The sequence below is a fragment of the Bombus huntii genome, chromosome 13 (genome assembly GCF_024542735.1).
Source record: "Bombus huntii isolate Logan2020A chromosome 13, iyBomHunt1.1, whole genome shotgun sequence".
NCBI lineage: Eukaryota > Metazoa > Arthropoda > Insecta > Hymenoptera > Apidae > Bombus > Bombus huntii.
In genome coordinates, this window is record NC_066250.1 from 245,791 (window position 1) to 259,519 (window position 13,729).

At 41.0% G+C, this 13,729-nt stretch overlaps 2 protein-coding genes and 1 non-coding gene across 14 annotated transcripts in view; 2 read left to right on the forward strand and 1 right to left on the reverse strand.

Moving 5' to 3' along the window:
- The first annotated feature begins 2,117 nt into the window (after positions 1-2,117).
- On the forward strand, positions 2,118-5,933 carry LOC126872310 (MD-2-related lipid-recognition protein-like). Of its 2 annotated transcripts, none has more exons than XM_050632110.1 (4): positions 2,118-2,285; positions 3,465-3,590; positions 3,781-3,950; positions 5,916-5,933. In XM_050632110.1, the coding sequence occupies exons 1-4, from the start codon at positions 2,183-2,185 to the stop codon at positions 5,916-5,918; spliced, it is 402 nt and encodes a 133-aa protein (XP_050488067.1). In that variant the 5' UTR covers positions 2,118-2,182; the 3' UTR covers positions 5,919-5,933. The 2 variants fall into 2 exon arrangements, with proteins under 2 accessions (XP_050488067.1, XP_050488066.1); XM_050632109.1 differs by lacking the exon at positions 5,916-5,933 and adding an exon at positions 4,263-4,442.
- On the reverse strand, positions 4,745-4,826 carry Trnas-cga (transfer RNA serine (anticodon CGA)). Its single transcript has one exon. It is a non-coding gene; the product is annotated as a tRNA-Ser (tRNA).
- Positions 5,934-6,112: 179 nt separating the features above from the next.
- LOC126872293 (echinoderm microtubule-associated protein-like 2) overlaps positions 6,113-13,729 on the forward strand; it is a 33,179-nt gene continuing 25,562 nt past the window's right edge. For 9 of the 11 annotated variants that reach the window (XM_050632051.1, XM_050632053.1, XM_050632060.1 and 6 more), the window contains exon 1: positions 7,138-7,731. The gene's annotated coding sequence lies outside the window, so the exon portion shown is untranslated. Of the gene's footprint in view, positions 6,218-7,137; positions 7,732-13,729 lie in introns of those variants that run through there. The other 2 variants (XM_050632067.1, XM_050632068.1) reach the window with 2 other exon arrangements.

Below are 13,729 nucleotides of genomic sequence, written 5' to 3' on the forward strand. Positions count from 1 at the left end.
CGCGAACATCTTTTCTCGTCGGACGAAATGTTAAATCGATACACGATGTGAAAGATGTACGGAATACCGGTGAAAAATTATAGGGATCGATTACTTTAGACCGTTTGAAAGGAAAAGGAAGAGACACGACGAATCGATGTTTGCGATTTTACCGATAATATGCTATTTATTTAATATCTATCTATCTAAGATGTCTTAACGATTCTTTCTTACCGCTTCTACCGCTACTACCGCTATACGCGTCAGAGGCAACGTAAAAATGAATTTTCTTTTATCAACGTAAAATATTATTTCCACAATTTCAATTTCCTTTTCCTTTTTATTTTCTTTAGAACCGGTTTCGCTAACGATAACGATATAATTACGTTCTATCACGTTTGGATAGGTTCGACGTGCAGCAAAGTTACAAAACGCCAATAGGGCATGGATCGCACTTTGAGAAACGGTGGCCTGATTCTGTATAAACTGTTACAAGGTTGCGTCATATTTTCGGCCCAAGGGAATTAGAATTCAAAAATTAGGTGAAACTCTGTTCGAGGTAAGTAACAACGCGAAGCTTCATCCCAGTTCTCCCGTAGAACTTTCCACACGTTAATGGTACGAGTTGGATAGTTTTACCGACTTTACGTCATCTTACGTAAAATACACGCTTCAGATCGTACCGATTACATTTTTAGTTTGATCTTTTACGAATCTCGCGTTTTTCTTGCTTGCCTGACACCCTAACTAGACACTAGCTAGACCACAAAGTATACATTTAGGCGTATGCTTATGGACCGCCACGGGAAAGAAAGAAAGGCAAAGAAATGATTAATTACGATTACTAAACGTGAATTATTCTACCTTTCGAAGAATTTGCTAGTGACGATGTCTGTAATGTAACGGATTGGAAGGCAAACTTTAACTACGTTAAATATGTTTCGCTTTTGGATTTTCTTCGTTGAATCGCGTACGAGAGTGCAGAAAGATTGGCGGAAAAATTGACCGTTCGAATGGTCGGAATCGTAACGGCAGGTCGCGGCCACACCTAAATGAGAAAAGTAAATGGACGTTGAGAGGGTCAGACGGATCTCGTATTTGAGATTTCGGCAGAATCGGCGGCGAGACTGAATTCCGGCATGGCCGGGCCACTTTTATCAGGAAATGCACAATTTAACAATTGCGTCCAATTATTTTTCCAGAGGTCTCGTGTTTGATTGGTCATCCGAGGTTGGCCTCGGTCCGCGGTAGCCCTTTGCCGGCCTTTATGCTCGATCCGCATAGCGACGCCACTCGAACGATCGTCGAACTCTTATTTCCGGCTCTGATGGTTCAAACGTGTCTTGTATCGTGTAGGATACGGCGCGTACTTATACTCGTCGAGAATGGTACTTTCGCGGCTAATCCCTGATGTTCGAAGCATGTAAAAAGTGGCGCGATTCGCTGCATAATGGAGTGGACGTTGGAAAGGGATCCACGTAATTGTAATCTTCGTGGAAAAGAAATACCTTTGATTTTCTTCTCTTCGATATCGATATAGAAATGCCCTTAACGACGGTTTGCTCTTATATACGAAGCGGTTGCCAATTAGGAAAAGATCGATTATGAGAACTGGGTTTGACGATTACGGAAACGCGATAGTCGCTGAATCAACGGAACAACGGTATAGCGTGATAACAACGCGCGATTGCTTGGACAGCAGACGAAACAAGCGTGTACTTGCTACTTTCTCGTTGCTAAAGCATCTCACGCCAAATGGTCTCGGGTATCGTGTTGCCTACTCGACCATCCCGATATTGCCTCGTCCACTTAACCATCGTTTACGTATTTACTAGCTTCGACTCTTACCATTTCAATCAGAAATCTAGTCAACGTAGTTGATCCTTCGCCTGGAACAATGGTTGCCGTATAGAAATTTACGAGCCGATACTTTTTTCTCGCTTACTCGCCCGATCAAAGGGTACGCTGTTTCTTCGTTGCGCACGATCGCATTTGTATCAGGGATACGTACGTACAATGGTTTCTCGCTAGACGCAGCGAGACGAGTCTCACCGTGTGTAAGCTACTTGAGATACAATTTCAATTGACCTATGGCCCCACTCTTGAACCTTCCCTACTCCCCTCGACAGTCGTACACGTTCTGTTGATAGAGCGGAATCGTCGTCTTTCGTTCGCTTCACATCGCAACGACCGTCCATCGAGGATGAACCGAAACAGTGCGCTACTCGTTTCCCTCTTCTTGTTCGTGGCCTTGTCCATGGTCTATGCGGAACTCGTGCCATGGCGGCAATGTCCTTATCCTGATCGTGAGTATGGCTCGTTCGATTCTAAAGATCGGCATTCGAATCGCGTTTCCTACGAAATAGCGAAATTTTCGAAATTTCAATTTATTCGATTCGAAAAACTACAAGCTTTTAAAACGCGAAACGGTGTAGCGAGTCTAACGAGCGAATTTTAAACCGTTCGATGTGAAATTGGAAAAATCCTCGCGCGGCAAAAGTCTGTGATCTACGAATCGTCATTTGTTAATTAACTGTAAATTATTGCGCGAGAGCAGGCCGAAGACCACACGCGGAAAAAACACGATGATTCGTCTTTGTTGACTTTCTCATTTTAGCGCGGCTATCGCAATATGGTATACGCGGTTGAGAAAAGTTTGCGTTTTAAAAATAACAAATCGATATTAAGTTTTATAAGAAACTAAAGGTATAACCAAGTAGTATAAATAATGCTGTGAAGTCGATAATCGTAAAATGTTCGAAAAAAAAAAAGAAAAAGAAAAAGAACGTTTAAACGTTTGAAACATGTAAGAATTGTTTCCCGGTAAAAAAGGAGAACACGACACGGCTTTTGCCTTTATCGCTATTTAGTACTATTTATTTTGCCCGTTTACATAATCCCTTGTATGCGTCGTATATATTCGTTTGAAATCGTAATCGCAAATAATCATTTACGTAGTATCATGCATATCGCATAAAAATCTCTAAATTCTTGTATTTACTCAAAGGTCGTGAAAACGCGAGTACACGCGCGTTTACTCCTTTCGGCATTCTACGTATTTACAAATGACAATGAGAATTTACAAAATTATCATTTGTAGTTTTATAATGCTTCTTTCCAATTTCTACGTGCCGCATTTTGCCCTCTATCCACCGAATAGAAGATGTTAGATTTATAAGTGGTACATAGTACATCGAGATAAATGTACAAAGCTGATTCAACGGCATATCGCGTTTGACTATTTCGTCACAGTTTTATAAACAACCGTATCGCAAATATGAATATATATGTGCATATATATAACAAGCTTGTCGCTATATCGCGTTCGTAGCAGGAAGAGATGCGATAATCAGCAAAATTTATTTATAAACGTTACAGAGGCATCACCGATGAGAACTCGAAGCTTGGACTCGATTTCTCACATTCTACGTAGTAAAAGTTTGTCAGTCGATTAACGTCGAGAATTTATGTTTTTCTTTTTATAGCCGATACTCGGTCGAATTGCACTATTCACGAAGTATACATAGATCCTTGTAAAGAAAGTGCAGAAGGAAAACCATGTAAATTAAAAAGAGGAGTTGTTGGGAATATGACATTCCACTATACACCTTGTAAGTATCGGTACTACTATCCTTTTTTACGACTTAGGGACAAAAATAATGTAACGCGACAAACGAAATACGATATGGCGGTAACATGGTTCCGTCTTTGCCGAATTTAACGTTGTAAATCAACGGATTTCAAGAATTTAGTTCGAAATACCTTGTGAAAATGAACGACTCTTCGTTTTCTATTTCCCAGCTTTCTCGTCGGAAAAAATACAAGGTCGAATCTTTTGGGCAAGCCAGGTAATGGATATTCCATTTTTGGGAATGAGTCCCGATGCCTGTTTATCGACTTCTTGTCCAATCGAAGCGGGAGAAAAGAACACGTACCACGTGGAAGTACCAATTTTAAAGAAATATCCTGTCGTAAGTATACGTGGCTTCTTTAGCAACGTACTGTCTATCGATTACGTTTCAATTAATTCTATTGCAAGTACATTTCTTAACTAAATTCTTAATTAGATATACGTGTTTTAAAATCGTCAGACTTCTCTATCAATCGTCCTATGTATTTGTTACTTTCGACAACGTGTTATTTTCTTGTACTTAAGGCGCAAACGTATCTATGAAAGTAGTTTCAGTTTAGGTATTATACATGCCTCATCGTGCGTACAGTACTGCTACTAAATTATACAATCGTGTCGATTGTGTGTTAATTAGAATTTATTTTTACTTCAGCGAACGTACGATCTTAAATGGAAAATCTGGAACGAAGAAGAGCAAGAATGTTGTTTTATGTTTCAAATTAAGATAACAAAATGACATTAATTACGTGTGCTTCGCCGTCTTATTGCGTTTAATCTCGATTAAAATTTACCGTTCGCTAACTTAATAAAATAAACGAACAAGTATTAATAAGAGTTTGTTCATCCTTTCCCGTTACATACGTACTTGCGTTATTAAAATTCCTAGGATCAGTCGGTAACAACTACCGCCTAAAATAGCTCGTTAACTATTGACTACGAAATACGAGAGTTAAGTTAAAGGAAGAAAATACGAAGTACGAAAGACCACGTGCTTTCGTCGCGAAATTAATGTTCTCGTATACGTGTAAACGGTTCCACGCTGTTACGTACACATAAATTTCAACAATGGCTTTTTTTTTACAAATAATCATGCGTTACGCTAGGTAAAAGAAATGGCGGAAAAAAAGAAAACGCCGCTGCGGATAGGATTCGAACCTATGCGGGAAAAACCCATTGGATTTCGAGTCCAACTCCTTAACCACTCGGACACCGCAGCTTACGCCACGCTCATTCGTAACGTTACTTTATTCGCAAATTATAATATCGAAAGAAATAATATTAGATAAAGCCAAAAGTCCTATGAATGTTCTTTCGAAATTGTAATGCACATAAAAAAGTAGAACAGTCTCGCATAGTATATTTCGTATCTATTCCATTTTTAGATATTTTACAACAGTAATCGAAAATTTAAAAAAGGTACAGTATCGGAATCAAACGGTGGCTAAAAATAACTTTGATTACGAGTTAACCGGAATGATCGTTATCAGGATCAATGATTAAAATCGTTTTGGTCACTGGTAATCGGTATTAGTGCGTACATGCATTTACAGAAGACATTTATATCGGCTGTGGTAATATTTTCGCTTACCATATTCGTGTTACCATATGCGACGTGTTATCGACTCGGTGCAGAATAAGAGCGTGCAACGAGATTCGTTCGTGGTGCAACGTTGACAGTGATTGCAATTAAAACTTAACGAATTACGGCAACAGAAATAATTTTTCACATACGCGTACGGTGAAATAGATTGTTGTCAAATACGCTGTTAAATACATCAAAATTTATACTTTTGCGATCGATATGGTCGTTGATTTGATAAACATCGATACTATTATATTCATAGAAGAGATTTTCTCTTGATAAAACGAACGAAAATCAATACGTATACGTACACGTATACCAAGCGGGCACATGCGACGTAAGTGGATAATTATTTCTCATAGATGCTTCGTTCATTCCGCGGTAGCGTATTTTCAGTTAAAATTTCAAGCCGTGTACACACACGCGTACGCGTGCTATTTAGCTGTTTAGGACTTTCTCAACCAAAATCACAAATTATTTAGCGTCGACGTGGACTACTCGGATCTTTAGCTTGGAAATTATCGATTCTTTTCTTTTTTGGTTTAATTCGCCAATCGTACGACACTGCTATGAACCGATCGTTTCTCTTTTTTGTTTTACAACATTATATAGCGTCTAAAAATGACGCAAAATATGAAGTCATCTTTGGGGACGGATCAGCGACACCAAAGATGGTGATCGTCGATAAATATATTATAATTCCATCGCTCTATGTTTTAATAGTAGACGAAGCGCTGGAACTCGAATCCAGTGGAATCGAATCCAGAGGAATAAAATCGTTGTGGATGTGGGCGGATTCGGTGGATCCTCGTAACGGATAAATGCACGGAGAAAGGAAGATAAGCGCGGAGTACGCGCAAAGTACTTTCGGAATGCAAAGCGGTCTGTCGAACATTTGAATAAGAGTTGCAAAACTAACTGGCCACGCACAATATCCATCGCGTAGCCCAACAAAGGATACACTTTTACCCGGCGCACGAAAGAAAGTCTGGAAACGCGAAAGGAAGCGGTTCGGGTGTCTGTAAGTAAGTTAACGAGTAGGTACGTAACCCACGTTCGATACGATACGATTCGATTCGACGATTCTGCTCGATCCTATTCAGTTTCTCCCACGCCCGCGGATCTATTTCGGTCGATCTGTACGCATAACTAATTACGTGCCTGTCTCTGTTATCGTATCTGGCCATTGGATGGAGGACAGTGTCGAAATGACGACAATTCGACAAGTTTTAGTTCTTCGCGTTTTTACTTTATTTCGTCGCTGTCGATTTCATTTTTCTCGAACGTTGTAAGCGAAAGCCGATCTTTCGATCGTTCGTTACCAACGGGGCATCGTTTCAATGGTAACGCGATGAAAGAAGAATGGGTTTGCCGTTTGAACGTTGCAGGTGTCGATCGAATACGAAGTAACACACGACAAGAATGCAATGAATTTAATAATTCGAACGAGCCATGGACAGCGTTACGGGAGAAGAATTTATAATTAATTGGAACGCGCACACCGGCTCCTACATTTATTATTTAAAATTTAATTGAAACGAAAACGAAATTTACTTAATTATCTCTTATTTAACTCGAGAGCGTTAATCGAAAAAGACATATTACGCGAAACTGATCTACTTGATCTTGACATAAAATAAAATTACTTTGAACAAATTTTGCTTCGTCAAAAATTTGTCCACCGATTTGTGTGACAAAAAGAAAAAGAAAAAAAAGAGGTGGAAACGAAAGAGGAAGACACTCGTAGCGTGGAGCGTGCGATAGGCGTGTCAGGAAAAACGGAGTTAAACGCGGTGTTAATTTAGGCGAGAAAAAAAGGAAGAAAATAAAGTAAATCGAAAGCAAAGTATATTTGGAAACCGGTCGATCGTTTTCTGTCGCAATGGTACGTCACTGCGTCGGCTCACACCTGTTGCCCTGAATAGAACACGCGGGTGATACGTCACTGGCCGTAAACTGTTGGCACGGCTCACCTGTTGGCCTCAACAGTGCTTGGCTGGGTTGTTGAGCGTGCGGTTCCTTTCGCCCGGCGCTGCTTCGCGATCGCTTCGTTATCGCGTCTCCGTGGTCCCTTCGTGGTGCGTTTCCGTGAGAACTTTGTACGAATCGCGGTTTCGAGTCGGAGAAATCACTCGGCCGTTGGGATTCGGCGTTTCGCGAATCCGTGTAAAGGACAAGGGCGACGGCATCGCTGGGAAGCATCGACGACGCCCAGAAAATTCAAAACGGAAAACGACGAACGAAGAACGCGTCGATCGTTTAGTAGGTGGTAGAAAAACGAAAAGAAAGGAAAGGGGAGAAGAGCAACGGCGGCAGGGCTTTCCACGGATTCCTGAACGCCGTGAATTCGCCTCGAGCCGGATTGTATGCAAATACCTAAGGAAATATCCGCAAGCTTGTTTCTGCCTCTGTCCGACCCCACCAGCCTCAGCCCCGGCTATCGTGTCGTTATTTACGCTGCTGACTAACGTTCCTGTCTTCCCGTGGAAGAGGTCCACTCCGTCCGATCGTGCATACCGCACGATCGTTTCGCACACAGGTAATGCCGTGCATCTTTTTTCTTTTCCTTTTTTTTCCTTTCCGTTTCTTTTCTTTTCTTTCCTTTTCTTTTCTTTTCTTTCCTTTGCTTTTGTCTCGTTATTCCTTCTACATTTCTTTCTTTCTTTCCTTCTTTCTCTTCTTTTTCTTTTCCCGCGTGTTCGTCACGCGTTCTCCGTAGATCAGCCGAATCGCCGTTACGTTCGAAAGAAACACGGATATTCTTTATTTAACGGCGTCCAATTAGCGACTGTGATTATTACAAAACTATTATCGATTTGAGATTTGGATTCTTTGGATCCTCTCGCGATCGAGTTCGATGCACGATGCACGTGCATCGGCTACCACGTTCGTCAGATTACCGATCCAACTGGATTTTCGGTATATATTCGTATATATTTGTATATACACCAATATATATATATATATATATATATATATATATATATATGCGTGCGCGCGTGTGTATGTGTGTAGATATACGAAAGGCAGTGCGCTCTGCTTTGACCTTGTGATAGTATTAAATCGATAGCGTTTACATCTCGTAACAATGCGTATTCTTAGAGACAAATTCGAAGCAGCAAGAATGTACGTATGTACAAGTCGTTTCGTATATTCGTTACCTCGTCGACTCGGATAAGGCTACTAGACGAGAACTGTTTAGCGTAGAATTTGTACTTACGCATGAACGTACAACGCGTAAATGAACGATGAAATTAATCTATATATCGAATACGTTTCGTTTGTCGCGGATGATATCTTTAGGAAAGAGAAAGCGAAAGAAATCTCGGATTCGGATGGCATTCGTTCGTTTCGGTCGAGCAAAATAATTTGCGGAAAAACGCGCGTCCGAACGATAAGAAAGCGAATATGTAATAACGTTGATATTATTTGTTTCGTTGCTCGATTATACGCATCGTTGTTGGATTCGGAACGTTATCTGTTGTAATTACGTGAAAGACGATAACTCGACATCGATATACGCATAAAAAGACGGTGACGCGCGTGATTGTTGTTTGACAAGTGCTTGCCGCAATAGGATACGGTTGACAGAAAGTATAACGTATTGCGTGATTTTCTTACACACCCGTCTTTAGTCCTTTACCCGTGTGAAATTCATTTCGTCAGCGAGGCTGAAAAGGTGAAAGTACAATTCCCACAGCTGCCAAGGGACTACCACGCTCTCAACTTTTCCCTAAAAGTAATTTCGGATCGGCGTCACTCGCCGGGCCGTGAAAATAATCTTTGATCGAACGTTATTCCTTCGATACGAGCGTGTACTCGTTCGCGTAAAAACTCTGGACCGTGCGGTTGCAAATTTTCCAGCAAACGACATTCCGTGATCGCCGAGTCAACATTCGCGTCATAATGTCGACTCGACACGGATCGTTAAGGATTTATACGTGCATTTTCATTACGTTCTTTTCTAGTTTCTTTCGTATTTCTCAAACATTTGACGATTTGAACTCTTTGTCTGCCATAGGCGTACTTGTATACGTACGTGCGTCTAACCGACTATGCATTACGCATAAACGAACGTCGTCCAGATAGCCTGCACACTCGACGTACACTTGATCGGTTCGAAATTATCCGCACGCTCCATTCATTACCACGTATTTGCGTTCGGCGCGTCGATTTTCGCGAACGTTTTATAGATCGTCGCAGCTATGTGTAACATTACTGGTTACTCGTATGTAATAAGAAAATGGCGACAGCCATATATTCGGACCGAAATACACCACGACTCTTTGCACCACTCGTAGCCGCGCGAGCACAAAATTCACTGTCGAGTACGACACAATTTCCATTCGCGCTGTCGCCAACTAACTAATGGATAAGTAACTAATTGACTCTGCGGACACGACTGTGCGAGAGCGTGGTATGTGTAAACTGAAAATAAGAGCGCGTTGTCGTCACCGATTTTCGACCAACTATCGCTGGGATCCGCCGTTAGAAGCGTGCCGATTCGATTTCGGCAAGTTTGAGCGTGTCCACGTCGCTTCCAGACGGACCATAAACAAGATATCGTCTCGAGGCGAAGATACAGAAATTTTTTAATCGACACCGTTACGTTCCACTTTTTCTCTTTTTCTTTCTCTTTTCCTTTTTTCGCGCTACCAAACACCACCGATAAGAGTCGCGCTCTTTACGCGTCACGACTCGACGTAGTTAGGTAGAGACAATGGAGAGAGAAATTACAACGCCGAATGTCGTGAGAAATCCGGCAGCACGTTGTCGGCTCATTGTCGGAACCAGTGCTCGTAAATGGCAAAGCGGTACGCTTCGAATCTTGTTCGCTTTGTTTTTCGCAAAACGCTTTTATTTCCACGTAGACCGTGTATTTCCGCGTAGACGAGCAACGAGACGAAACGATAGATGGCAATGCTTTTTCACTTTTTCACAGTTTCCTATGTTCGATGAATTAACTTTAAATTGCCAGAGAATCTCGAGATACGTTGCCAGAGCAAAACGATCGAGGACTTTATTTTACCCGGACATCGGTAAGAGACTTTTTTTTTTTCTTACTCTCGGAAAGGCTGTAAAGAAAAGAAAATCCGATGTACGGAGAATCTGATTGTCTATCGAGGGGCACGCGTTACGAAACTACGGTACTAAACGATCGATATCGTTGTATGTCGTATCGATATTGTTCTCCTATCTTTAGTACGAAAGATACGTAAGACACGTAAGCCCCGTTTTCGTAATGGAGAACGGTGTTTGGCTGCTCACGATAAGTGTCAAGGTTGTTGGAATAGTGAATCACAAGGCGCTCGTTTAAGGCGTTTAGATCGTCGAAATTGCGTGGAAAATTGTTGTAATCCTGCGATGATGCAAACAAAAAGAAATACAAGGAAGAAGTACCGGCAGGAAGTTCATTGTTGAGAACCTTCGCGATTTAATCGTGCCGATACGTAATAGGAAGGAATTGCAAATGAAGTTTTTAAAAACAGGCTGCGTGGATATTGGACTTGACGATGACACGTACGTGTCAACGATGAATACGTACGCAAATTTGTATAGAGCGAGTTTCGTCAAATTAACGGGCAACCTAGTAAATACTGGAACAGCGTTTGTGAACAAAGTCTGAGGTTGGTTTGCAATTAGTCGCGATAAAGACCAACGAACGCTTTGGCGCTTTTTATTTCGAGCCGAAGCGGAATTACAGCTCGACACACACCATCGTCCACCTTTCATCGAGAATCGTTCGTCCGTACGACTTCCGCGCCTACGATTACTCTAGTCTCGTTGGCGATTTATTTCAAAGGAAAATGACTAACATTGCCGTTTACTAAGATATTACTAAAAATATTAATTTGTCGTTTACGATAATCGTTCGAACGATACGATCAACGTGCCGATCGTAAATTCGTAATGAAATACATTTTGGAGATAATAGCAGTAGATAGTTGGAACGATGCGATCTTTAGCAATTATCTTTCAAAGGATAAAGTTTACGCGAAATGCGGCTCGAGATTTTCGTTGATTTGTAGTGGTAATAATTCCATCTATTCGATGGAAGAGTTCGGAAAAAGTAGAATAATGATTTTCTGTGAAACACTGGCGACCGCTGGAACTCGTTCTCCATTCTCCGGAACGAAAATTTAAATTGCGATCTTAGAATGCCGCGGTAGCTATCTTGCGAGTGAAGACACCTTGAACAATCAGCAGTTAAATCTAACATAAACGTTTAACGATATAATTTGGGTGTACGTGCGTAAAATACGCGAGACACGTGAGATAGGCTGTAATTAAACGAGGTGGGCTTAGAAAACGCATTTATTAAGATCTTTGTTCGACCGTTCGTTACCTAACTATTCATCCTTTTGCCATTATATATGCCAAAATATAATCCGTCTTTTTGAGCGACAGTGCGCTCAGACAATTTATGGCGTGTTACGCGAATAGAGCGAACAGAATGAAACTAGAGCTCGTACATATAGAACGCAAGAATACGTTTGGGAAAATACAGTATTACGTATTTAGTTAGTATCGCTGGAAAGTGGACAAGTTTCGACAGAGTTGGCGCATTAATTCCGTCGTCGTCGACACGCGAATGCACGCTTTGCACGGTTTGCATAGCATTGCAGTTTACTGACCTTGGCGTTACGTGTACCAAGGCGTGCGTTTCTCGATAAGCAACTCGGTAAATCGATGAACTTAAGATAGTCGTTAGAGACACGTTTCGAATATACCGAAAAAATCGTCTTAACAGCCGGTCGAATAGTTATAAATCAAAACGTGTAGTCGTAAATTAATTCTGCGCTGTACGCGCAAGTGCATAGTTTGCATCGCGTCGCAGTTGAGCGACCTCGAAGCGAAGTAACGATGGCGGTTAAATTCACCTCATTGGAATTTCAACTATTCTATCGTAGGACAATACCAACGCGGATGACAATAAAGTTCTCTTCATTTTCGATACACGGTACGTACATAATACGTAGGTACTAGCGGGTATAACGTTATTCTCGCTTAATGCTGCGATTTTATTATCCGTGTCGTTCGCAGAAAGGGCCACAACTTGCCTAATTTTTCTGTTTTATTCGCTACATTGCGTATACGTGTTTCTTATTCGCGCAACTCCTGGTCGAACGCAACGTGGGACGATAGCATTATGCAAATTTCGCTACTCTATCCTATCCTCCGTGTTAATGACACGGTAGCAAAGGACAGATAGCCAACGTGGAATCAAATTTATGCGAGTATAGTCGTCATCGACTTCTAGCTTCTAATCACGAGCCACCGTCACGCGTTTCCCACTACGTGTGTCGAATTCTAGACACATTGATAACGGTCTATACGCATACTAAACCAATTTTTGCGTTAATGTCGATCGACGTTCAATGAGTTGTGCTCTTTAACTAACATAATCGTAAATCGTTGTAAATTGTGCGTTGAGATCAGGGAGAGAGAGATGTCGTGTAATCGAACCCAGTTTGAAAAATGTTCGAGATAATCGCGCACAATCTCAGTAATAAAACGTATCTTTTATATAAACTCTTATACTCGTCGAGTCGTATCATGATCAGAAGACGTTCGTATAATTATATACCTATTTCGAATTGATTGATATCCGTGACGCATACATCGCAACGCTTTCAAGAAGGTATCTTGACGAGTACGGCGTCCTATTGTAACCATATGTCTCGATAATAAATAGCAATTACAACCGCCTATATGAAACATTAATTAGGTTAACGTGCCACTTTAACAATTTTCTTCGATCGATCGAGCAAAGCTCGACATTTTCCAAGACATGGAACTTTTGTACCGATACTGAGTCGTAACTTTCAAACCGATACTTTCACGTATTTGTAAAAATATACTTTATTTATCGGGATATATAAAATGTTGAAAAATTTCTTATACAACGCAATGGGTTGAAAATTTCTCTTGACTCTAAGTAGCTGCAATCGCATCAAGGTCGTTGTGTTTGGAAGGCCGATGCTATTGGAGTATTTGCGCACAATTACAAAAATCTGTCGCGAAAAGTCGATACTTCTTCGGTACTAAGTGATGTTTAAGGAAATGAACTGTGTGTGCGTGTGTTCATGTGTGTATCACTAACGATAAGAAGATAGAGGATACGATCGCTCGAAGTTAGACATCGAGACCCTTGGAACCATCGCTTCGCCGGTCTTTTCTAATTCTAATATTTACTCTGACGTTTAATGTTACGTTTGTGACGCATCGATCTCGAAAAGAGTTGAAAAAGTAGAAATTTGTTATAACATATAAGCAACTTGGCAGGGACAAGGGGACATGCGGAATTGTTTAATATCGTTTTCATATAGTATACCTAACTCCAACCTGCTTAAAGTTCGATAGAACCAGCTACGCGAATATTTTCCTCTGTGACGGTTTATTTTCAGTATCTGCCGCTTTCTATGTTTTATTTTAAACCGCTTTCAAGGTCTTAAACAATCGCGTAGAATACATAATCGGGAACTCGTTTTTAACTCGTATTCGTTTCTTTGCAAACTCACGGACGATTTTAATTT

Excerpts from the sequence above, each read along its gene's own strand:
- LOC126872310 (XM_050632109.1), top strand. The coding sequence starts at position 2,183 with ATGAACCGAAACAGTGCGCTACTCGTTTCCCTCTTCTTGTTCGTGGCC. Across the intron at positions 3,591-3,780 it reads GACATTCCACTATACACCTT|CTTTCTCGTCGGAAAAAATA; the intron begins GTAAGTATCGGT and ends TCTATTTCCCAG. Across the intron at positions 3,951-4,262 it reads TTTTAAAGAAATATCCTGTC|CGAACGTACGATCTTAAATG; the intron begins GTAAGTATACGT and ends TTTTTACTTCAG.